The 26,811-nt window shown below is 37.5% G+C and overlaps 2 protein-coding genes across 8 annotated transcripts in view; one reads left to right on the plus strand and one right to left on the minus strand.

The window, feature by feature from the left end:
• Window positions 1-6,037, plus strand: part of VSNL1 (visinin like 1) — an 86,701-nt gene extending 80,664 nt beyond the window's left edge. For both annotated transcript variants that reach the window (XM_063150876.1, XM_063150877.1), the window contains exons 3-4: window positions 3,869-4,084; window positions 4,988-6,037. In XM_063150876.1, coding sequence (XP_063006946.1) covers window positions 3,869-4,084; window positions 4,988-5,185 — 414 coding nt within the window. In that variant the 3' untranslated portion in view covers window positions 5,186-6,037. The remainder of the gene's footprint in view (window positions 1-3,868; window positions 4,085-4,987) is intronic.
• Window positions 6,038-10,336: 4,299 nt separating this feature from the next.
• The window catches only part of SMC6 (structural maintenance of chromosomes 6), a 38,741-nt gene continuing 22,266 nt past the window's right edge, over window positions 10,337-26,811 (minus strand). For 4 of the 6 annotated variants that reach the window (XM_063150871.1, XM_063150872.1, XM_063150867.1 and 1 more), the window contains exons 15-27: window positions 26,189-26,390; window positions 25,957-26,071; window positions 24,465-24,625; window positions 23,335-23,470; window positions 22,334-22,414; window positions 21,535-21,705; window positions 19,297-19,434; window positions 18,411-18,556; window positions 17,615-17,740; window positions 16,843-16,948; window positions 14,910-15,062; window positions 13,125-13,222; window positions 11,460-11,902 (exon numbers count right to left, since the gene is read on the minus strand). In XM_063150871.1, coding sequence (XP_063006941.1) covers window positions 11,794-11,902; window positions 13,125-13,222; window positions 14,910-15,062; window positions 16,843-16,948; window positions 17,615-17,740; window positions 18,411-18,556; window positions 19,297-19,434; window positions 21,535-21,705; window positions 22,334-22,414; window positions 23,335-23,470; window positions 24,465-24,625; window positions 25,957-26,071; window positions 26,189-26,390 — 1,742 coding nt within the window. In that variant the 3' untranslated portion in view covers window positions 11,460-11,793. Of the gene's footprint in view, window positions 10,767-11,459; window positions 11,903-13,124; window positions 13,223-14,909; window positions 15,063-16,842; window positions 16,949-17,611; window positions 17,741-18,406; window positions 18,557-19,296; window positions 19,435-21,534; window positions 21,706-22,333; window positions 22,415-23,334; window positions 23,471-24,464; window positions 24,626-25,956; window positions 26,072-26,188; window positions 26,391-26,811 lie in introns of those variants that run through there. The other 2 variants (XM_063150874.1, XM_063150875.1) reach the window with 2 other exon arrangements.

Raw genomic sequence — 26,811 nt, forward strand, 5'->3', positions numbered from 1 at the left:
GCAGAGCTGGTGGTGCTGAGCCCCAGATGGGGCTCTGAAAGGGGAATCAGCAGCTGCCTCTTCCACCCTCTCCAAGCCTGGGCTACAAAGCCCTGTGCCATCTCCAGCTTTCCCACCCCCTGTTCTGGGTTCCAGCTCCCACACCAGCTCTGCAAGCTGTCACCTTACATCAGTGACCTGGCATGTGTCGGCAGCACGCCCTGCTTTCTGTACATTAGTGAAATTCTAGTTTTCTCTGTTTTATAGCAGAATTTCCCTTTTAATAGAAATGCATCCCAATATCCCATGATAAAACATCAGGTGGAAAACAAAGCACTGCTCAGGCCAGTCTATAGATTCACTCTACCCTGTCCTATTAAGGATGGAGAGACCTTTTCTTTCCTGACCCCTCCCTATCACTGGGGAATTTGGGGAAGTCTGTTTTGAGGGTATTTTTCTTTAGCCATACTAAAATTTTGTTTTAGCCACATGCTAAAATTTTAGCCATATGCTTTAGCATATGCTTCATGCTTTTGCAATAACTCCCTCCCCAAGATGATCTGAATGAATTGATCACTGAGTTCCCTGTGAACAGCATCACTTCAAAGAGGCTAAAGCAGCTGCAGCCAAGCAGATGAATATTTCCAGGTATTTGATCAGTTTCCCCAAGAGTTATGTACAATTTGTAGGTGTTATTCATTAGCTATTCTGATTCCAGGACTGATTGAATGCCCCCCAAACACCAGACAAGTGTCCAGAAACCCAGTGGGAGCTAAGAATCTGCAAGACAATCCTCATACAAAATTTAGAAGCAGATAAGGGAATTTTTTTAAATCTTCCTTTTTCTTTTCTTAATTGGCATTTGACTGTAGAGATAACACTGTTCACACCCCAGCATGTTGATCCAACTGGTTAGAAAATACACAGGCCAAGCCAGAGATGAATCCTAGAATGGTTTGCGTTGAAAGGGGCCTTTATAGATCATCTACTTCCAACCTCCTGGCACGGGCAGGGACACCTTTCTCTAGACCAGGGATAGGTAAGGCTAGAGAAGCAGAAACAAAGCAGTATACAGTGTTGGGTTACCCATGGAAGTGGCTGGTATAGTTTGTCTTGATTTTTGGACAAAAAGGGTAAATCAGGAGACAATGCTGCTGCATGGAGCGCCCTTTTCAGTGGCATGTTGCAGTAGAAGGGAACTCCTTGCTTTCAAATGTGGATTGATCACCTGGTCAAGGCTTTGATGGAACACTGAAAGGTGAAGCTGTATCTGAAAATCCCAGTTGTGTTTCTTTACTTTTTTTCTGAAGTATTCACTGAGCTCATGCAAGAGGCAAACTAAACCACTCTCCTCATATTCCCTCTGACAAAAACTTAGTGTTTGTCTTACAGAGATCCCTGTCTGCCATTGTCACTTGGCTTAGGCTGCTCTGAAAGTAGTTAAAGCCTGTGCCTTTATACTTTACTAAGGTCTCACTGTGTTTTAATAGTCAAAAAATGTTTTACCAGAGCTGGCATCTTTTGCTCTGTTATTGTTTTAGTTTTCTTTACTTCAGGTCTTATTTATGAATAGTTTCAAAACAGGCCAATGGAAATCTTCAAGTACGTTTTTAAACAAGTTTTGACAATGTTTTTGGGTTGTTCTAGGCTAAAAATAATACAAATCAGCAGGTACAGACTGGAGAACAGTGCCTTCAGTCCCTAAAGGACATTTTACTGCATTTACTCCCTACAGGAAGACAAATAGAAAAAGAATTAAAACCAGGTATCAGTTCCACATGATGTTATAAAGGCCAAGACTTAGCTGAGCAGTGCCACTGGCTTCTCAGAAAAGAAAAAAAGCATGGTCTTGTATGTGATAAAATTAGAAGGATGTTTTCCTAACTGCTACATGAGGCTAATGGCTTGACCAGCAAAGAGGCAGGCACAGCTTGCTGATGCTGCTGCAGTGGGACACTGAAAAATATGTTCCAGAACAACTTAAAAATGGCAGCAACCTCAGGCAGAAGTCAGCTCTGAGCAAAAATACTTGGAAAGACTGTAAAATTTTGAAGTGTTTTGTTCTGTTACACATGCGTCACACGACAGTGTCATCAGCACAGATTTAAAAAGCAAAAGATTTATCCTTTCAGCTTTGAACAGCCAGCAAACTCTCAAGAATAAAAGGTGGGGGACATGGAATTCATGGTGGCATACAGGCCATGAGAGCCATTTCTTAACCTCTCAGCAGGGGACTGAAGAAGTGCACATTCTACACATACACATAAAATTAAATATCACCTGTGTTAACATTCAGAGCTGGAACAGGAATTGGAGGGGGAGCTGGGTCATGGACAAGAGAAAGCAATGAGGAACCTGAAAATAACATTCAGGTTTTGGATAACATTTGCAAACTTTGTTCTGACCCCGAATGCCAGGCTGTGAGCCCAAGGAGCCTTCCCACGAGGGAGCTCTCCTCGCTTTGACAAAAGGGTGAGGCTGTCACTAGAAGAACAATTGAGCAAGGTCTGGTAACTGCAGCCACTGAAATCCTAAGTTGTATCAGAGAACCCAAAGATCTTTGTATCTGTTGATGAGCCCAATCATGATCATTTTTAATGGCCAGAAAGCAGAAAGTACAGAAGGATCTGCAGCAGCACCTCGACCTCTCCATCAGTTATGATTATCAAAATAGAAATAGGGCTTGAGTTGAGTACAGGCACAGAAGTTCTATTTTCAGGAGGAGACAATACCAAATGCTCTTTCAGAGAAAACAGAAAGTTGAAAGGAAACTTTCAGGTTGAGACCCCTGTGGCAACACAGGAATGGCTCCTGATGTGATCCACATGGCCACATAGTGCAAGCAGCTGGCTGAGCTCTAAGTTTTGCATTTTTAAGGCAGGACACAGCTCTGGATGGGGAAATGGAAAATTGTAAAATGCAGTTCCACTTCAGCTGTCACTGCAGACTTTCCTTCAAGCTTACATTATAAAGGCAGTACTTAATAAGAATTGGAATTTTAAAAAGAACAAAATAAGATGGCTCTCATATGGGGAGTAATGCATGTTTATACTTTAGGAGCAGGAAAACCTCCATGAAATTGTGCTGGGAAAATAATAACAAACATTGTTTGTGTATGGTCCCTGCACTGTAATAGCACTTCTTCAGCACTTAAAAACTCCCTTTCTTCAGGGGTGTGTATTCTTGAGTCTGGCCCACAGAAATAACAACTACCTGCTCAAATGTCTTAAACCATACATTTCCTGAGGGGAAAAGATTATATCAGCTGAAAACCTACATGTTATAGTCATTTAAAATACCCTGTTAAGCTACAGTCATTTGAAGAGTTCACTGAAGGATATTAGGATATTAACCATGAAAAGCATTGCACTGTATTGTTTAACTGAATCTGTGTTTTCATCTTGTGTACTTGAATGCTGGATTGCAGAACGGAACATATGTTCATGTGGGTTTTTATGCCACATGTGGATTATTTTTTTAAATAAATGAAATTATATAACAACAATCCCACACATATACTTGGTTGCAACATTTCAAGGGCTGGTTAAAATTCTCTTAGAATGCACCCTGGCTTCTTTATTTCATGGTCAGAGAATATTACACTCTACCATTCATACTCAACTTCATTTTAAGATTAATCTAGTTAATTTAGCTTTAAAGTAGCATTATATATATTTGTATTATAGTTTGTGGAAACCTGAGGTTGTAGAAATAAGTTTTTAATAATCATTCCAGTGTTATTGTTAGGGAACCTTACATTGCAGATCCTCAGTTTCCCACAAAGCTCATCAGCCACTCTTCATAAATGCCTCACTTTGGTGTTTTGCAGTCACGTATACAACTCTCTCCTTTGCATTAACACAGTTCTATATATTATTTTATTTTGCAGTTCTTTCCATATGGAGATGCTTCTAAGTTTGCCCAGCACGCCTTCCGAACCTTTGATAAAAACGGAGATGGGACCATCGACTTCAGAGAGTTCATTTGTGCCCTGTCCATCACCTCACGAGGCAGTTTTGAGCAAAAGCTGAACTGGGCCTTCAACATGTACGACTTGGATGGTGATGGTAAAATTACAAGAGTGGAAATGCTGGAAATTATAGAGGTGAGATCAATATGACACTCATGAACGTCACAATGTTAATAAAATTTGATTCCTTGTTCACTCAGACTTTAGATTTTAGGTTTACCAGAGGCTGTAGGGTACATTAAATGCACATTACACATTAATCCTGCACTGACTGGTGCCCGAGCACACTCACGTGTTTGTTAATAGATGCAATCTTGGAGAATTGCAGAGAGTGCATATGTGCATATAAGCTTTTAAATATCCAAAGATTTTTTTCCCCTGATGAATGGATTAATCACAAGAACAGCACAGGATTACAAAGCCCATCTCAGTCACTTGACACCCATGAAATTATTGCACTACAGCCCAAGTAGCTGAAGCCTTACTGGAGATTAACTTCAGATGATTACAGAAATTTGCAGGGATAACAACACGCTATTTTAAGTGAGCTCTCACAGATGGGCTTTAGGATGACCACAACTTCTAAGAGGAAGGATAAAGTTTACCACCTTTGTCGCCACAGTAGTTAATACCAGATTGTGCCCACCTGTACACACAGAAACCTATTTAAGGGCAATGACTTCAAAAACAAATTATTCAGAATTTATGTGCAATATTTCATCTGAACAATTGATAAAGAGAGTAAGTTACAAGAGTTTACATTGTGAAACAGGAAGCCAAAGAAATTCATTCTGGGATGCAAAATGTAACCATCAAAATAAACCTACATCTAAAGAAAGTAAAATATATTCTTCCTTGTTTTACGTATCTGGACTTTGGATCCTTATAAAGAAAAGCAAAAAAAAAAAAAACCCCTAAAACCAATCTTTAGAGAAACTTGCAACCATTTTATTGTTAGAACATATTTCCAGAATTTGATCACATCCAAAAATTAGATTGAATTTCATGTTGAATTTTCCATTTGGTTTTTTTCCAAAGGCCATCTACAAAATGGTGGGCACTGTGATAATGATGAAAATGAATGAGGATGGCCTGACGCCTGAGCAACGGGTAGACAAGATCTTCAGTAAGATGGATAAGAACAAAGACGATCAGATCACACTGGATGAGTTCAAAGAAGCTGCAAAGAGTGATCCGTCCATTGTATTACTCCTGCAGTGTGACATTCAAAAATGAGCTCGTGTACGACGCGTCATAGACTGCACAGAAGTTTAATGTTCCATTCAGTTTGCAGCTATTTCCACACACACAAAATTTTGCTTGGACTACCTATAAATGGACTTGCTTCTTGTGTTTGAAACACTTGTGTGCATGAGAATGTCATTTGCTAAAGAATTTTAAAAGTATATATTATAAAAATAAACTGCCACAACGTGATGTGTGCAATGTCATTTCATAACAACCCTCTTCCTCTGAATCTTGTGCAGCAGGCCTGTGCTGCAGTGAATTATATTATTTATTGTTCCTGTTTTACTGATGCTAGCTCTGTGTCTCCTAGACTGAGTAATGTTAGTGACACTGAATTCCCATGGTAATGTTAACTGTTTATTATAAATCATGTCACCATTCTGCTGTAAAGTAGTACTGGACAGACAGAAGGGAAGAGCTTCTCGGCTCCCAGGTCTGGTCCACACGTGCTTGTATTGTCAGTGGATATAAATGTACTTCATTTGCATGCCTTTTAGGTTTGCCTTAATTCTTACCTCATTTGCATCCCTTCAATATGGAAAGAGCTATGTCAGAGGAATGCAGTATATTAAAAAAAAAAAAGAAAATCCTGCTAAAATTAACCCTTTAATTAAGAATATATATAAATATATATATATATAATGTTTAAAATATTGTTTTATTGCAAGTTTAAAGGTTTTATTGGAAGTGTATTGATCTTTGCCAGAATTTTCAAAAGCTTCCACAGAGGTTGCAATATATATGTCCCAAAATAAATTTATAACATTTGACCTTTTCCCCTAATTCTTATTTCATGTCTTCAGCATGGTAATAAAAAAAGAAAAAGTTCAATCTCTTTAATTATCTGTCACTGCACACTGGGAAATATGTATTTCATTATTGAAGCATGAAGAAAACTACTTTACACTCACTCACTAGAAGAGTCATATTATACAAAACCAAAAGTTGTAGTTCTCGTACTTAAGGCTGGAGCAGCTGTTGATGCTCTAAGATGCTACTGCTAAGATTTACCAGCGCAGCTACTAAACCTGTGCTGAGTTTTAAGCGGTGTAAGTGAAATACAGTTTATTTGATCACCCTAAACCTTGTTTTTAATGTTTTTTCCCTCCTGAAGTAAGAGAGTTCCCTCTTACCATCTGATACCAAACTACTCTGTGTTTAATATAAACAGACATGATGTTAAAAATCACTACTGATAAATTAACCATGAACAAGTATGATGACAAAGGAGGGATAGTGAGACGACCCAACTTCCTCTTCAATTCTATGTGCACAAATCAAGTTTCTCTCTATCCTGTGACAAATTCTGCACAGCCTTGGGAAAGAATGAAGAACTATCAGACTGCAGAAACTGCAAATGAAAAAACTCCCTATGCCCCATTTCCCTGATGCTTTAAACAGTTGGTTGCTTGCTGGATTAAAAGAAAAAAAAAGCAATCTGAACACCTTATAATTGCATGTTTGATATTTCTTCCTTACCTTATGAAGAAACAGGACCGTACTTTTAATAGCTAAAAATCAAACAATAAAACATGACACAAACCAAATAATTCTCTGTATTTTCAAATTTAAAAAGCAAAGCTTATCTTAAAGGGAAAAGGAAACAAGCAACAAAAAGCAGTGTTACACAACTTGCTAGGAGTTGTTGGGGGGGGGATCACAGAATCGATGCTGCCACAACCACAGCCATACTATCATTTTTGGGTTGCTTTGTATTCCAAACAGCAAAAGCACAAATGTCAACTACAATTTTTACACTAGAATTTTACTACAGACTACACATATAATAGTCTTAGCAAATTAGGGAGAAGTACACTTCATGTGTTTGGCTGTAACTTAAAGTACACATTCTAGAAATTACATATTTCTGAGAATTATATGCTCACAGAGGCTTCTCAGATTTTATGCCTCTGGTTTACATACATGAGAAGCAATTTCTCATTTTATGTTTCCTTGCACATTGAATTTATGTAGCTGGACAGGTTCCATTTACTTTAGTGCAGCATTAAGATGCACTGCCATCCAAAATGGCCAACAACTCAAAAACACAGTCAAACTCAAAAATGTAACATCAGCACTGCAATCTTCTCTCTAGGTAGCCACTATAGTAAACTATGTATTTAAAGAACCAAGAATATGATAGGTTGGAGACCTTAGTGATCCTTTTGCAGGATCACTGCAAAAATAAGTGCATCCATGCAAGGGCTTCAGTAATTGTTTATTCAGAATTCATTCTCTACCATGAAAATATGCTTATAATAATTATACAGTCAAGAACACATCTTCATCAAGTACAGGGGTATAGTAGAATAAATACAAAGTACTGATTTGAATGAAAGACCAGAATTGTTGACAGCTCCTCCAATATTTCAAGTCAGTCTATAAAAGCTTGGGGGAAAGCTGAAGTGTTAGCTCCATAGGAATGCATTAATTTTCCTTAATCTCTTTTCTCCACACAACTCATTACAGAAGACTAATGAAGATAAATGCTTTACTCTTTCCTCCCTCTGCACTTTTGCCTTTTTTTTTTTTTTTTGGATGCTGAAGAGAATCAGGAGGAAATAATGTGATGCCATTTTATCTCATACTGTAAAAAGGTTTGAAACCTACCCCAATTTAATCATAAAATCGAGTCAAGCTCCACATGTGGCTCATGATCATGTCCTAGAATCAAAGAATTGTTTGGGTTGAAAGGGACCTTAAAGTTCCAACTCCCTGCAGGCACATCTTGCATTAAAACAGGTTGCCCAGGGCCCCATCCAGCCTGATCTTGAGCACTTCTAGAGATGGGGTGTCCACAGCTTCTTGGTATAACCTATTCCAGTGCCTTATCACCCTCACAATAATTTATTCTTCATATCTAATCTAAATCCACTATCTTTCAGTTTAAAGCCACTCTCCCTTGTCCTGTCACAACAGGCCCCTGTAAAAAGCCCTTCTCCAGTTCTCTTATAGCCCCTTTAAGTACTGGAAGGTGCCACGATGTCTTTCTGGAGCCTTCTCTGGACTCAATAGATGAAAATCTCATTTGTCTCCATAGCAGAGGTTCTCCAGCCCTCTGAGCATCTTTGTGGCCTCCTCTGATCCTGCTCCAACAGGTCCATGCTCTTCCAGAGCTGAGGACCCCAGACCTGGGGGCAGTACTCCATGCAGGATGTCACAACAGCAGAGCAGTAGAATCACCTCCCTCAACCTGCTGGTTCCAGACAAGTTTTGCCAAGCATGCACTTCACATAGTCCTAAAGGTGTAAGTACCTTGAATTATGGAATTATAGAATTGTTCAGATGGGCAAGGACCTTCATAGATCTCTTTCCCAGCTCCCCGCTTGAAGGAGATGCAGGAGTCTATTCAATAGACTCCAAAAACTTCCAAGGACAGAGATTTCACAGCCTGCTTGTGTAACATGCTCAAATGCCTCTTACCTTCATCATGAACAATCCCTCCTGGTTTGCTCAGGCAGAACCTCCCCACTTCAATCCACGGCTCTGTCTCTTGCAGCATGCACATTAACGACGCCTGGTCCTGTTTGTCAGTAACCTCCTCACAGTGCCGGGAGTCTGCCCATTACCCTGGGCTGTCTGAAGTCTGCCAGGAGAGGCAAACGGCCTCAGGGCCTGGTGAAGAAGAGCACAGAAAGCTCCCTTCAGCCCCAGCTGTATCTGTGTAGCAGTGGAAGCTTCCCCAGTTATGGATGACGGTGTAGAGCTTGCTCCCCTGCAGCTGCTGGATCCCTGAAGCTGTGCCAGAGGCCTCGGGACAGCGGGGTGTGCTGAGGGCACAGGTGGCTGTGCAGGTCACAGGGGTGCCTGCTGCCTCTCTGAGAGGCTGGGGCTGACAAAAAGTTATTTTGGAGAGGGTGTGCTATGCTTGAGGAGCTGTTGCCAGGTGGAGGGGCTTCAGGAGGAAGTGAACAGGCTATGTGGTGTTCCAGTGAACAAGCACCAGGTAAGTTATTTACAGAGAGGTCACAGTATCAAGACTCCCAGGAGTCTCAAACGTCCATTGTAGTGGAGAAGCAGGTGGACTCAGAACCCTGCAGGGTAATTAGTCAAGGGTGTTTTAGTCAAGGGTCTGCTCAAGATGAAGGCTGGAAGCAGGTCACTCCACATACTGGGAGGAGGTTCCTCCTCCTTCTCCTCCTGAAAACAAGTAGGATTGGAACCTTCTACAACAGGTATGAGGCTCTGGAACAAGGCTAGACAATGAGGTGGGCGAAGGTTCTATTGGGACAGAGGGGCCTCCTAAAGCAACACCTCCTGTAGCCTGCATCAAGACCTCCTCTGATAACAGCAAAAGAAGGGCAGCAGTAATAGGAAACTCCCTTTAAGAGGAGGGACGTGAGGGAGGGCCTGACATGCATACCAGACCCACCTTATGGCGAATTCTGCTGGCTCCCAGGGGCATGGATAAGAGAAATTACTGGAAAACTCTCCAGTCTAGTAAGGCCCTCTGATTACTATCCACTATTGGTCGTTCAAGCCAGCAATGACGAAAAAACAAAGGGAATTCCAATGACAATCAAAAGAGACTTCAGGGCTTGAGTTGAAGGCTGAAGGATCAGGAGCACACATAGTTTCCAAATCGTTTTGGTAACAAGGAATAATATTGACAGGAATAGGCAGATCCACCAGGTCAACACATGGCTCCAAGGCTGGTGTAAGCAAAAAAACTTTTTTTTTTTACCATGGGACGATCTATTGAACACCTCCTCTACTGACACCTGATGAGATGTACCTATCTCAGCGGGGGAAAGAGCTCTAGCACAGGAACCAGCAGGGCTCATTGACAGAAATTTAAACCAGCTTGGAAGGAGGAAGGACAAAACCAGGCCTGCCAGTGGGGAGTGATGGAATGGAGTGGTTTCTCAGAGAAAACTAATGGGATCCCTCCACCTCCTTCAGGTTTGTTGGCTGCAAAGCACCACAGCTGAATGTAATGCACATAGCATGAGGAACAAGACCATCTCAAGCCTTTGGCCCAATCCCAGACATTTGGTATCGCTGGCATACGTGGAACTGTGGGCGTAGTCCTGTGACTGGAGTGCCCTGTTGGATTGTTACAGGCTTTTCAGGAGGGATGGCCAGGGCAGTAGTGGCCGGGGTGGCACAGTAAGTCAGGGATGGAGCCTATAGTTGGAAATGGCACAATTGCAAGCCTCTAAGAAAGAATCAAGGGACATACAAACAAACAAGGGACAAGTTGCCAGAAGTCAGCTGGTGGGTCCCTCACAAATCAGCATTTTTTATGGATCCATGATTGTCTAAGGTGGATTTCCTACCTAGCTTCTATATTTTAAAGAAACCTACAAGTTTAATACCGTGCTGCGACTGAAAACAAATTACGCTACCAAGTCAAGTTAAAACTTACACTGTAATAAGGTTTTATTGAGGAACTGCTATTCAGTAAGAAAGTGCAGAAACTGCTGATTGTTGTTCTCTGAGTAGTCTCAATGGCTCCTGTAACCATGTAACATCAACAACAAAAAATCCCCCAAAACAACAAAAAAGAAATGCAGCTGAACTCTAAAAAGTGGGGTTTTTTTGAAGAGTTGCCAAAAATTTCAAGTTCCTGGAGAAAAAAAAGAACAGGACAAGAAAAACAGGTTAATTTGAATGAGTTTGAAAAATCTGCTTCATCTTTCTCCCTCTTATCCCCAGTAAATGCTTGCAATATCTAAACAAATCAAGTTTAAGTACTCTGGTCTCAGGGAAATGTGGAAGGGGAGAGAGGGCAGGCAGACCCAACAAAACACAGCTCTACAATGCTGTAGAAAAGTTAAAGTATTACTTCCCAAAATTCTTATTCTACTTCATTCCTATATATTGGAAAGACTTGTGTCTCTGTAATTTATTATAATAAAATTAATATTTGGAGACTTATTCTGTACCTGGAAACTCAAGAGTGTGTAAGAACCAGTTCACTGGAATTAAGAATCTAGGTTTATAAAGACACAGCTTGCTGGGTTTTAGAAGCTCATGTCCAAAGACACTCAAACCCATTAAGAAAGGAACGAGAGAACTATTTTCCCACCAAGATAATATACTACATATAAAATATTCCCTTTTCTCTTTATGAAAGTGTAAATTCTAACAGTTGCTCATATTCAGCTACTGTGGGTGGTTTCACTGGAAAATAACTGAAACATATTTTACTGCACATATTAACGCACATTTAAGAAATAAAGCATAGCTAGGAAGAAAACAGTATTTGTAACTTAATGCTGATTTTAAGTGTGTAGAGACACTAAAACATTACCACAAGTAACAGTTCAAACAGTTTATTAAAATATTATTTAGTTATACAAAATATATTTCAATATTTTCAGAAGAAAAATCAGAACAACAGATAAAAAATTCTACAACTGGTAGCTAAAAATATCAACAGAATGTTCAAAATTTTCTCCTTATCCAAACTGTGCTTATTCTTCTTCTGTGTACACACAGTAATCCTTTAAAAAATAATTAATAACAATACAGAAATATCTTCCTGAGAGTATCTAACAATTTAACATCTTTTTCAGAATCAGGAAGCAATACTTTTACATATATTATTACACATTTGTCCTCAATATAATACCATATTCATAAAGAGATACTTATTGATCTTCATCTCTGTCATTCCTATTTTGGAAAGTCAGTGCTCTTTGGTCTCTTGGAGGGTCTGGCATACGGAGGATGTGAATATGGGGACTCGTAGGCAGAGAACTAAAAATAAAGGATGCATCATTTAAACAGTGTTCCTTCTCCAAGAATTTTAGTACTTCCATTTGATTCTTTAAATTACGTATTTTCCTTTAAATAACTCCATCTTTTTTCTGCGACAGTTTTAAAAAACAGTAACATAAGGTGAAGTTTAGGGTTCACTGAACTGATCCTGGGCCCGAGTTGAATAAAATCTTGAGGCAAAGACAAACACTCATTTCAATCATGTGATTTCTAACAATTAAGACTGCCTTAACTAGAGAAAAGGTTCTTTTACCAAAACCTCCAAATGAACAAATGATGAAATACAAGTAAGGATTTGCCTTACAGATACTGAAGTAGCACACACTATACACACATGTAATCAATCCCAACATACCAAGAATGAGCTAATTTACTAAACATAAATTCACACAGGCTTTTCCACTGATTATTCTAAATGGATTTTTCCTGAAGTTGCCCCCATATTTTTCTTAAATTTAACGTTTGCTGAGCATGAAACATGGAACAATGTAAACAGTAACTATACAAAAAAACCCTGTGTGTTTACTAGTTTCAGAAAATCTCCACAAAAGCATTTCCACTGAAATAACAACAGATACCACTACTCTGCTTTTTATATACTTTAGTGAGGGAAGACAATTAGGAATAAATCAACTTCTTTTTGAAGACTGCTTTAATTACCCTCCCAGGCTTCACTAGTTACACTGGGTTAATAGAGAGGAGCTGGCTGCACCAGGTTAGAGACATGACTGTCCCCTTAAACTGGGAATGGCTCTACCTTTACACAGAGGTTTTGAAAGAATTCTGAACCACTAGATGACAAATTTAAAAGATGGTGTAAGCTATGACTCTCTAGATCAGCAACATTAAAACCCAGAAAATGAAATCAACTCAAATGACAAACCCCTTTAAAGTAATATAGTACTAACTGAAAAATTCCTTCTTTTGCTATTTTTGGGACAGGAGAGGGACATATAAAGCTAGGCTAAGAAGAGCCTGTTTGACAAAATAAAACATTTCCAAAAGTTGTTATTTCAGATAAACTGTTCCAAGTCCCACTGAATTACCATTATGTTAAAAAAACCCTTTAAATTCACAGAACTGCTTCAATTTTTATGTTCTACTGTGACAAACAGCGAAATTTCTTTTTCCTCACATTCAATTTTTTCAACTTTCACTCCTTGCAATTTTTCTATCCTGAGATAAACCACAAGAGTATTACCTCATGCTCAGGGGGGTGAACAAAATGAACTGTCGATAGGGCTGAAAATCAGCCCTCTCCAGAATCATGTCGATGGCAATTCTTCTGTTAACCATATCCTAAAGACAAAAGATTTGTCATGTAGTGGTACTGACAGTAAAAAATACATTAGAAAGCATGATTCTAGAAAACCTACCTGAATTAATTGCTATACAGTCAAGGCTAGCTAAAGAAAATATTTAAGTAAGACTAATAAAAACTAAGAAAACCTGGAGAAACATTAGGGTAAAAATCTAAAAGCCTAGGAAATTCTTAGACTGTACTTTTTAGCATACATGGGCAATGGAAAGCTTCTATTAGAAACAACACACATTCATCTAATTACATTGTTTTTCTATTATCTTTGATGTACATACATACTTTTATGTACTTCTTACTTTATTGGTATGCTGAGATGAACTGTACTTTAGCTGAATAATGTTTCCTGTAAAATCCTGCCTGAAAAATCACCTGAAAGGATTTAAGGGTTCCATGAAACCTATGATATGATGGAGCTTGTTTTTATTAGGATTATTATTGTTAATATCACTATTACTATTTTGAATGGAACCTCACGCATTAGGCTTACTGAAAAGGATGCACAATAGGAAGCTGTTACTAGGAGGGACCAACCAAGCTCTACTGCTGTGCCCTGCTCCTCTTGGAAGCACAGGTCTCCCATGAAAACACAGCATGGAGTCCTCATGTGGTGGGCCTCTGTGACTACACCAAGACTACAGAACGTGTGGACAGTAAGGCTGCATTACTGGCACTGGGGTGGAAAGACAAATTGTTTGGAATAATTTATGGAATAGATGACATGCAAGCTCTTTGCAAGGCCTACAGTTCTGAGTATCCGTCCTTTTCTGAAAAGATGGACAAACTTCTCCACAACTAACTTTTACAAGAGAATCTAAGATTTGAAAGTTGTCTGAAAAACGACTGTTTCACTACCTTAGATGCGTACTGTCCTTTTTAAAATTCTTTAATAGAAACTGTATTATCTTTGCTCCCTCTAAGTTATTCCTAGTAAATAAATGATTGATGAGGAAGGGACACTGAGACAAAATTAAATAAGGCAGTATCAAATCTTTGTCTCACAGAAGTAAATATTTTCTCAAACTCATACCACCCTGCATATTTAATAAATAGGAAATAAATCTTTAAAAAAAAAAAAGTAAATTTCAAAATGGGTTAGTGGTCTGCCCACAGAAGTTGTGCACAAAAATAAGATTTATCAGTTTTACCAACATTAGTATTTATTGTTCATTATTCTGCATTCCAGCATCTTGCAAGATGCTCCTAGCTGAAGTATGAGTTTCTATAAAATGAGTAGCAACAGTGAACCCAATTGCTACATTTGCTCTGAAAGAAACCCACACTGACCTCAAAATTGGCAGAAATCAAAGCACATGTCAAGCCCAGAATGTCCCAGCAATCTGCAGAGTCAACCTCTGACAACACAGTACCAGCTGATTTATTATTTTTGTGCTGAACAATGGTTTGAGCACGTAAATTAACAGAAAGGCTCATATTTCTGGATACCAACTTCAGAAACACAATAAGCTTGGAAACTCATCAAACAAAGTATACAAGATCACTAACAAATTTTGTTTTGGGGGATTTTGATTTTGGTATGGGATCTTTTTATAATTTGCAGTCAACCATAGTGGTTTTAAATTTAATCAAGTACAAGTAACAACCCAACTATTTTACTAATTTACACAAATCAGAATGGAAGATATAGTTTAAGTTTAAACTATATACCATGTAGACATCAAATTCATCCATGCATCTGAAAGGAGATTCAGAAATGTTCCACAGAGAAAGAATGAAACAAACTGTGGAGAAGGAACGTTCACCTCCTGATAAGGATCTCAGATCACTACGGGCAGCTCTTTCTTCCTCTCGAGGCTGAACCTTGAAATAAAAATAGCGGACCAGTTTTTAAATCTGAGATGAAGACATACTAACAGAACCATAATTTTAACAGCAAACACATTATACATGAACAGAGATCACTTGAAAACACTTTTCTGCATTTCACTGCAACTGCCATTCTAGAATGGGATGGCCCCCAACCATTTAGTAACACATTTCTAAGATCACTGCAATTTCTTCAATCACAGTCATACACACTGAACAGATTAAATGACTCTGCCAGAGTTTTGTTATTCAAATCTCTATTTCTAATAGCTGTTACACGGTGTTGAATAAATGTCAACATAAATGTTTACATAAGAGTAAACTCCCATGGTTACCAGATACAATAGAAGAACAGGTAATTGATTTACAGAAGAATTTTAAATGAGGAAGGGATTCTTTACATGGAATACAGGAAACATTGTGAACAGCCATTTGGTTACATTGATTATGATGACATCTTGTGGTGCTCCTTCTCTAAGATGAAACTTGGGCATTTTCTTGCCCTGCTAACTGCATTGCCTTTAACAAGTTAAGCAGGCAAATAAGGATTCTTTTGAAGTGGAATTTTTTTTGCAGGGAATTGTTTGCTTTTTGCAACTTATATTCCTTGACTAAATACAGATCTCTTTTGTGAGATATGTGACACATCAGTCATTGAAAAAATATATTCTGATAAAGCCAAGTAAAGACCTCATATTTTATGGACTGAGTTTAGTTCTTCACATACATGTGCTTCACCTGTCTAATTAGGACTGTGACATATATTTATGTTGTCACTGCACATTTTTCCCCTTAATCCCTAAAACTGAAGTCTGCCACAGAAACAAAAGTAAATTAATCCATGATAGAACTTTTTGAGATGTACGTTAAAAGATACACAGAAAAAAACCCACCAAAGTTTACCTGCATTAAGTTGTTTAAATAACAACCAGAGCCATTAAGAACCACACAAATACTGCTGAACTTCCTATCAATGATCCAGGAATGAGTTATTTTGAAAGACTGGATGACCAATTTACATTTATTCCTTGTCATTTAGCAACCATTTAAAATAGCAACGTTTTCTGTCCTTGCTTGTTTTCAAGAACATCCTACTGTCACCAAATGGGACTAAAGAAACTTATTCAACATCTATTTGTTGTGATTAAGCAGACACTTCTTCACTGAGGCTTTTGGAAACTCGTCCAACGTGTGTCCCGCTCCACAGACAAAATCCAGCCATTTTTACATGCTTTTTCTGCTGAATCATTGTTACATAAGTTCTTTTACATACTATGCATGCATAATATGCCCACTCTTAAATTTAACCTTTGCAATGACTGGTTTTGTTAGTTATATAACTTCATCAGCATTCTTGTCCTAAAACAATCATTGGTCATCTCTACTGAGGCCTACTGACTGCAATATTCAAACCAAGATGGGAAGGGTAGGGGGTTTCCAAGCAGCATAACTGGTATGCATGACAATCTCCATAGTTTCCTAACCAGAACATAAAAGTCCAGCAATTTCTTGCTGCATATTTCAAGCACAACACTCCTAACATTTCTACACCTTATACTTCACAATTTTCTACTTGTAATATAACTACCTCTTTTATATGATTAAATTGATTACTTGATCAGAATATGTATAACATTACAACTTCGTGTATCACCTTTTGCAAAGGGAAAAACAATTTATGCTATCATTTGCAATGCATTTCTAGTATCTGAGACTAAAACAGATAATAATTCATTATATATTATAGTAACTGAAGAAATATAAAATAACTTACTGTTATGGAAAGTGTCTCATTCTTGTGATCAAACATTATATGTCCAGAGCAACCTCGAACACGTAATAAATGCTCAAAGTGGAGTTTGCATCGCATAGAAAGGCTCCTTAAATCAAGCAAGCAAACATTAGGGGAGCAAGTTTTTAAATACATGAAAAGCGATTTTCATGTACAACAGATTTTCATCAACAGTTCCACATCATTAAGTATTAAGCCCTCCTCCAATAACAGTATTCCCCCAAAAATCAACTGCACTCTCAAGCGGGCAACATTAGACATTCTGGAGAGAATCCTTTTGAAGAAAGGAAACAACAAAATTCCTCATGGATAGGCACAAGATATTAAGGGACTGAAGCAAAAAAGAAGGGGTGTACACAGATTAATGGAGAAAAAGCTGTCGAATTATAGAATCTGAATCAAGAGTTTCAAAATTTTCAGCACAGAGCAGAGGAGAATCATTTGGCCTAAAATGAAACTATAGGAGTTCAGCACTAGTGATTATAATCAATAAAAATGACTGACAGCCCAGATTATTTCAAGTCCTAGTATGTTGTTAACATTTTACTGACCACAACCAGCATTCAAACAGAACTGCCTTGGATGAAGTCATCACAGTTGAGGTCTTTGGGATGAAACAAAATACAGGCTCCACTATCTCACTGCTCTTCCAGCTGTCAGTCCAGGCTGCCTCTAAACTCTCAGGCACAAAAAGCTTGAAAGTGGTAGCAATCACAGGTTAAAAAGATTGCTGTGAACACTGTCTCAAACTCACCTTAAGAACTGCCGATACACTTTGAGCCTCTCTGCCATCACTTCATCCAGCACCCCAATAAATCTCCGTAAGTTCTTTACTTTATTGCTGGCATCCTCGTACCTTTCCTTTGCATGCTGAAACTGCCTGTTAGGAGCAAGGTTTGGAGCAATATGCATTACATTAAAACTGAGCAATTGTTTTAAATGCTGAAAATAATTTTGATAACCAAAATATTCAAATTAAAACCTTCTTGTGAGAATTTATGTGAAAGCTAAATGCATGTGATAAGTAAGACACTGTTCACAATGAAATGTAGACAAAAATTAAATCTTAATTCTATTTTGAATTCTTCTGAAAATAAATTCTTTCACCAGGGAGAATGAATGACTGGTTTCTCCACGGTCAAGAATATCTGAGGGGAGTGCTTCCTTGAAATACACTCAAGGAGCTTCCCAGCTTGTGCATTAGTTACTCAAACTACAATTATGCTTAATCCTCAATGCATCACAAAACAATGTGGCGAGTTAAATTCGTGTTGTTGTAACCGGGATACTTCAAAACATTAAGAGAGTGTCTGATTATTGGTAAAATCATATATGTAGCACACATGCTGCTGAGAAACCACTGGAAGGTGTTTCAGGACTCTTAAGCCTGTTCAGTACTGGGAGAATGGGTACAAAACGTTTCTACAGCTTCATAGATAGCTTGAGTAGTAAAAACACACATAAACACATAGTGAGTCAGTAAGAAAACTCTTCTTTCCCCTTTCTTTTCCATCCCACCTGAACTGTTTTAGACAGTAAAGATGACTTACTGGATTATTTCTTCTCTGTTTCCACGGTGACTGCTTTCTAAATTTATCTTCTCTCTCAAGCGATTCATTTCTGCATCAAGACTTTTAACAGTTCTGCTGACCCTGATGGGCTCCGAGAAGATTTGCCTTGCTTTTGCTGTTTTTTCCTAAAGGAATGTTTGAAACTCAAACAATTGTCACATTTTTCAAAAATCTGTTTACTCTTCCCAACAAGCATTTTATGCTACAAACTCCAAGCAAGAACAGTATTTTTGTGTTCTTTCTGTTTTCATTACAGCAAACCCAGTTAACAATTTTATTGACAACATTTATACATGAGTAGTTATTTCAGTGCCAAGAACTGTATCCACGATTTTTAATACAATCACAATTATTTAACTAATGCAGACAAATAAGGAACCAAAATCACCATATTTAAATAGGGCAGTCTTCCAAAAGTCTTTATGGATGTGATTTCAGAGTTATTTAATAAGGCTCGATTAGGTAAGTCTTCAAAAGACCAGATATGGGGCCTGTACAAGGAAAACCCTACCACCCAAGAAACCAAAACAGTATTATTCAATTTAACTTAAGCCACAAATTTTAAGTAATTTTAATCTTCTCATTGCAAAACATGGAAGAAATGTTCCTAGATGGATGAACTCTAATTCCTCTGTCAAGAGAGAACTGGTGTCCTATCAGAAAAAAAGAGGTCTCAATTCACTTACACAAAATTCCTTTACTTGCTTTAGATAGTCAGTGTAGGACATAGCTGAGAGAATACTCAGTGCAGCTGAGTATATTAATATGGTCTGTATGTTATACAAGTAGAATGATTTATGATTAAATATTAGAAGAATCATGACCATCTGACTTCAATAGCTAAAAAAAACCCCACCACACATACCTCTAATTCCTTTTCTTTGGAAACTAGTAAATTTTTGTGCTTATTTATGCAAGCCACGTGTTCTCTCTGTTTCTCCTCATAGTGCTGCAAATGGCGTTTACTGTTTTCCACTTCTGACTCAGCCTGGTTTAATTCAGCCTGTTTGGAACAAATCACGATGTGAGCTGTTTGGGGTAGATTCCTGAGAATCTCTCTAGTGTTTACTGACTTCTCAGAGGTTGTTCTAACTTATTTTGGTTTCAGTAACACTGCTTCTAGAGTCTGGAAGCTGTAACAGGAGCTTATGAGAAAGTCTATGTTCAATTCCAACAAGGAACAAATACATGCAATGATTTTAGGAATTATATCTTGAGGTGATGTTTTAATCTTTAAGAAAAGCTATGCTTTCTCCTAAAGCTCAAAAAAATGCATTTATTTTTTACACTACATTCTATCTGGAACTTCAGATGTCTGTGTGATATCAGTCAGAACTGCATTTCTGTGTGGAAATTCACTATCCTGCTATAGCTGTAATACACAATCACAGACTCATAGCATAGTTAAGGCTGGAACCTTTGAGAACATTAAGTACAACCATCAACCCAAAACCCCCACCATACACACCACTAAACCACATCCTGCAGTACAACAGCATACGCTTCCAGGGATAGTGATTCCACCACTTGTCTGGGCAGTTTGTTCCAATGGGTTACAACCCTTTCCATCAAATTTTTTCTCCTCATGTCTAAACTAAACCTCCCCTGGGGTACAATTTGAAGCCATTTCCTCTCCTTCTGTCACTTGTTACCCAGGAGAAGGGACTGAGCCCCACCCCACTACAACCTCCTTTTAGGTGGTTGTAGAGACTGCTAAGGTCCCCCTTGAAGCTCCTTTTCTCCAGGCTAAACAGCCACAGCTCCCTCAGCTGCTCCTCACAGGAACTGTGCTCCAGACCCTTCACCAGAAACCTCTATTCTATGTATGTACTGATACCACTGAAGTGACATATCTTTCCAGAGAAGCAAAGAGGTATAAAGAATGACATAAATTAGGACACATTTTCTTCTTCATCCCTGTCAACTAGATGGCTTGTCTTAACAAAAATAAAAACAACAAACCAAACAGAAAAAAACCAAGAAACAACTCAAAACCCCCAGAACAACAAACAAGAAAACCAACCATCAACAACAATATGTTCTTACTTTTTTCCAATTATATCTTAAAACCAAAACTTGCTACATATCAACAGTTAATTAAAGAACTGTAGAACACTTAACAACACATCTGATTTTAAAACCTCTTCAGGAATTTCACCGCTTCCCTCAATTGCATTCAGTACTCTAAATAACAAGAAATGTTTTCATATTCTGAATAAATCTCTTCTCTTTCCATAGAGAGTAGTTCTTTTAAAATAGATAATATCTCTAGAATTTCCATATTAGATACATTAGAACTAACACATTTATCTATTGCTTTGCTGCCCTGTTTTCTTACTTTTTGTTTGCTCTTTTAATTTGGGCTGACTACACAGCAATTTACAGTTTAAATGAAACACATAAGAGATTGCCATAGTGATCTTTTAAGTTTTCTTTATTTCATCCTTCTACAAGTTTACAGTACTATAAATGTCCTGAACTCTTATTTCTGCTTCCTATTTTCAAACCGTAAGTTCTTTTTGCCAAAGTGAGATTGCCTTCCATTTGCCAATATCAAATTTTGCATGTCACTATTCTGCTATTTGTCTTAAGTCTTGGTATTTTTCTGCTATTTCCAGGTGCCTTCTGTAGTCTTGAATAATTGAAACTATATACTGGTACCTTCTGTGATTATGTAACTTCATAAAATAACAACCAATTCATATAGAACTTCAAATGATATTTTGAGAAATTAATAGTTATGAACATTCTTAGCCAAGGTTTCTTAGAAACAAAACAAAAAATGTGATGCACGAGAAAGGAAAGTCAAGGAAACTGGTTTTCCTGCCTTTTTACTCCATGACTAAAGATACCTGGAAATGAACTCTCTTTAAACATAAAACACTACAGTTTCTACACATAACAATCATCATCACTTTTAAAATACTGCCAAGCTCATTTCCCAACATGTTCTAGATGGAATGCTCCATTTCCATCTTCTAGGTACACCTTAAGTATAACAGGCAACAACAAGTTCTCTTCTCCTGCCTCACCTCTTCTTAACCTCATTCCCCTTGACGCACAAATTGAACAATGCAAAAATACAATATAAAATTATTGTTACCTTAATTGGGCCAGCAATTTCTTCCACTTGAAGAATTTTTTCTTTCACCTCTTCTAATTTTTTTTCAGCTGCTTGGAGATTATTTTTCAGTTCTTCCATTTCTCTGCTTTGTAGCTGCATGTCTTGTTTCACAGATTCTATCCTACCCTTATTTTCTTCAGCTTCTTCTTGCTGTCAAAAGGTATTAAAGTTAAGAATAATAAAAAGAGACACATTTGTAAACTACTGTACCAGATTTTTTTAACTATCACTATCAGGGTACAGTATTACATGAAGTTCTCTGTAACTCTAATAAGAATAGGAGCAGCTCAATGTAAGTGTCACTAAAGCCCAAAGGAAGAGACTTACAGACCTTGTAGGAGACCACTAAATCAAAGTGCAAAATAAAAGTGGAACTTCACATTTATGTGACTGAAAATTAAGAGGATTTTATTCGGAGTTGTGATGAAAAGACTGAAAAGAACAAGGTAACTTCCCTCTGGATCTGTGGCCAATATACATCCAATACACAATGCAATGCAGGAAGAGTAAGTGAATTGTTGTTGTCTCCTAGAAAATAACATCATTCCTAAATTATCATCATAAATACTTTCTGATTCAAAAAGAAAAATATTGCAAAACCTGGGGAAAAAAACTATATCACCAAAACTAAATAAAATCCCTCCATTTACAGAAATGTTTAGAATTATGGCAAGCATTCCATTCCTCACAATCCAGCTTTGCTTATTTCAAAGTACTGCCAACATTAAAAGACATTGTCCATATGCTAATTAGACATAATTGCATAATCTGTTCTTACTAATATATGGATGTCCGCTGACTGGTGCTCTTCCACATTTTCAAGATCTGCTATCTCTGCATTTGCTGTTTTTATTTTTGCCTGGGAAGAAAAAGAAAATACATGTTCTGAAGCTTAACTAAAGAGAAAAGTTCACATTTGTTTATTTAAGTCATCACAGGAAAGAAGATACTTTTATTTTTTAGCTTTGTTAGTGACTAACAAGATACACAACTCTTCACACCCACCTGTGGAATTCATTTTCATGAGATATAACTTGTTCTGAAAGTCGTGTGCTTTAATTCATTAAGTTACCATATTTCCATAATATGACAATTTAATAAAATACACTTTATTTTTTCTCCAAGAATTTATCTTCAGCATTTCAGACTGCATGCTAGGGGTTTTTTTGCTGCTTCTTACTTATTATTTACTGAATACAAACTTATATCATATGTATTAGCTTACACTGCCTACCAGGAGCACCACTGGCCACCAAAAATATATATCCTACCTAGAAGTACCAGAGACCACAGAAAGGAGGCTGACAGCTGTAAAATAGTTTATAAAGAAACTAAAATGAAGAGAACTTAAAGAAGAAATATTCAGCATATCAAGATTGGTTAAGAATATACCAGAAGAGCATGAAGATAAGATTCCGGGAATGAAGAAGCAAGGCACAACAGAAATAAAGGAGAGAAAAGCATTATATGATGCAAGTGTCTTTTCTGTGCAACAACTTACTACTAGTGTCAAAAATAGCAGTATAAATTTGTAAGATTTAGCACAAGGTGGGGAAAGATACCGAACAGAAACAACAGCATGTGTAACGACTGATGTGGCCTCTATCATTCTGTCCTCAATTGTAAGAGCATACAACCAAAAAAAAAAAAGGGAAAGCAAACAAGAAATTAAGGAGAAAAATTAAAAACTATCTGGCACTCCAGATAGATTGCAGAAGTCAAAATGAAATAGGGAAAGACTGAGGAGTTTCTAGAAACTAACACTGTACCCATTTTTACCTGTAGCTGTTTTTGGTGTCGCCGATGACCATAGAGATGATCTTCATTCTGCCTGATCTCATTTTCAATGGAATGTAAGCGTTGCTGAGAGGCTGTCAACTGTGCCCGTTTGTTTTCAATTTCCTTATTCAAGTGACTTTATGAACAAAGTGATATTGAGATGTTACATACTACACAGATATTATATGTGACACACACATACAGAAATACACAAAAAAAAATTAAATGCATTACAAGACAAAGGGTAAAAATGCACTTCTTTTTAACTAGCCTACATCATTCCCCCATAGCAAAATCGGTAATGGAATGCCTGTAACACTTTGAAAGTTAAAATAATTTCTGAGTGAAATTCATTATATACTGACATGAACAAACTACAAGTAACTGACACATTTAAAACTTCTGAGTTTATAAAAATGAATTTCAACATTCAATTCAGTTTATACTATCAGCTATTAATACTAAAATTGCCTAATATGTCTCTAATATAATCTGAGCCTCAAAATGAAAGTATTCTATTGTCACAAATTTCTTTGGTGACAGCAAGAGTTTGTCATCGTTGAAGTATATTTTGCTTTTTCAACTACCATTTTGAAAGCAATGAGAGAAAAAACCCCTAAAAATATAAAAGGTGAGGGAATTCTCAGAGATACCTACCATGAATGAAGTCAAAAGCCTGAGGAAACACAGGTGCAAAGTTTGAAATCAACAGGAGGATGTGTGCTAACAACTTTGGTTTGAATAGTCAGGCCTCCCTTGCAGTAAACTACAACATCTCTGTTCAAGTATTATAACTTTAAGAAACAGCCTTGACTCCATACTCTTTTTGACCAAGAATACAAAAGAAGGTAGCTGGATTTCCTGGAGTACTAAGCAAAGAAAATCCCTGCTTGGTGGGTAAGATCTACATGCCACAAGCTGAAAGACAACTAAATACAATGCAAGTTTGTTCCTATCACAAAAAGGCACTGAAATGAAGAGATTTTCTAGAATTCTCAGAAAGGAAGTATAAATATCAGAAAGAAAATGGAGGAGATTAGAGAGTAGTGTACATGCAAATAGACAAATATGCAATTCCACTGTTCATACCTACAAGTGCACTTTCTACAAACGTGTTAAAAGATACTAACCTGATTTCTGCCTCAACATCTTGACTTAGGAACTTGGGTCTGACAAAACTGGAAGAGTAATAGCGTCGTTCAAACACTTGATCACCTTCAGCAGTGAAAGCTTCTCTACAGTTTCTCGGGGGCCGATTGCACTGCATTATCTCACGAGCCCTACGGCTATCCTGAAAAACAAAATGCCCTTATAACACCAGCAGAAATGCAACCACAATTAAAGAGAAGAGTTTAAAAGTTGTCCAGATGTTTTCACCCAGAAATAATTTCAATTCTTAATGAAAATAAATATATTAATGAAAGAATGTGAATATTATCTATAACATCAAGAATCTACTTTTCTTAGTTGAGTAAGACATTCTCAAGAACCCACTAAGTTTAATTGGTCATTTATTTGTGAATTCTGTAATCTAATCAGTCCCTTATAATTTGCCTTGGGGGAAAAAATCACTAACCAGAAGGTCACTATGCACAGATATATTCAACTATCAAAAGTAAAAAAACATAGAGGAAAGAAGCTTCTAAAGCAAGGGATAAAGGACATCAAACAAGATTCAATTAAAGTTCAGGGAAAGATGTTGGTAAAAAATCCCAACATTGACAGTGCCAGACTAAGTGCCATTGGTCAAGGCAACCATGTTATCTATTCCAATGTATTAATTTTTCCACAGGATACTTCTTTCAGATTCAGTGGAAATTACTCAGGTAGGGCTCAAAGGTAATAATGTTATGAAAATCACTGATTAGTTCAGGCAGAGGGGGAAGAAGAGTCCCAGTATTCCTGCCATGACAAAAGCCTACAAAATTCAGCTGTTATATAACCCACTCAGTGACAGCCATGCTTGATAAACAGTCAGCTCTGCCTCAGACAGAGCATGAACCACCTCTCCCCAGTAAGAACGTCAGAGGATAAACTGGGACAAAAGATTTTGGAGAAAAATAAAATTCACAAAAAGTAAGGATCATTAGTTTTGCTTACTTAGAGAATATCCTGCCTTCTCTAAATAAAAATATACACCCTATTTTTATCTTTGAATACTTTATCTGTAATCTTATCTGCAGGAGCTGGTATCTTCAGTACTAACAGAGTATCAAAAATCAATTAAGATCAGAAATCAGATAGTGCCAGAAAACTTAGCTACCAGCTTCTAGGTACAACTGGTAGGGGCAGCTTGGAAATTTTGCTAACTCCCAGACTACCCAAAAGCGGCACATCCTGAACCCACCAAGTAACAGAGAGACATGAGACAGAGCCAGCACTTATGAGGCTGACTACCCACATGTGGACTATTTAGACTGGGAAATTACACCAGTTAGAGGCCCAGAAAGGTAGTGGCAAACAACCCAGAAACAAACAGGGAAAGTCCTGAATCACACGGGGCTCCAGAGAGGGGAGCAGAACTTCCTCGACCTCTTTTATTCATTACAGACACTACCAGTGAAGACACCATAAATGCTCCATGCTCTTTCTTTAAAGATCAACAGGGAGCATAAAGCTTACTTTAATCAGCAGGACTGTTTCTATACCCCTCATATCAATCAAACAATTGGCAACCACTGGATTTTCTATTTCCAATGCTGTCAGAACTGTTGGGAATTCTGGATGATGAACAGCTCTGAAGAAAAGAAAAAAAAACATTCATAAAACTCCCATGAGATTCTTAAAAAAAAAAAAATACAAATAGTTCTTTTCAACCATCAAGGCTAAGAAATAAAATTTACAACATACTTACCTCTGACTAGTATCATAAATTTTATTCTGAAATTTATTTACAATTATCTGAGGTCTATGTCCACGTGGATAATATTTTGACATCAGTGACTGAAGAGTTCTTTCATCGCTGTGATTATCACAGCAAAATGCCTGAAGAGAGCTTTTTAAACAGCATTCAATAGCCAAGATCAGTTCAGGATCTTTTGGATGAATCAAAGCACCTAAATAAACATAAGAAGCAAGGCTTTAGGTGCTGTGTTCCATGAGAAAATGTTCAGTAGAGCATTTTTACCACTCAAGTTTCTTGTTTTGTTGTATTTCAGGTTTTTAAACGAGTCTAAAATAAACCTTTCTTACAGGTAGAAAAAAAAATTAAGAAGTTGACTAAAAGTTAAAAGACTCTACAACAGACCTACCTTTTTTTAAGTCTAAAATAAACTTTTCTTATAGGTAGAAAAAAAAAATTTAAGAGGTTGACTAAAAGTTAAAAGACTCAACAAACATATAATTTCTCTGCTAGAGACACCTACACATAGTTGGAAGCCTGTATTTTCTTCCATTAGGGTACCAATTTTCTGAAAGCTTAGCAGAAATATATCAAGGCAAAGACAGCTAATCAACAATTTATCGCTTTAAGGATGA

Source organism: Melospiza melodia, chromosome 3, assembly GCF_035770615.1.
Source record: "Melospiza melodia melodia isolate bMelMel2 chromosome 3, bMelMel2.pri, whole genome shotgun sequence".
Lineage (NCBI taxonomy): Eukaryota > Metazoa > Chordata > Aves > Passeriformes > Passerellidae > Melospiza > Melospiza melodia.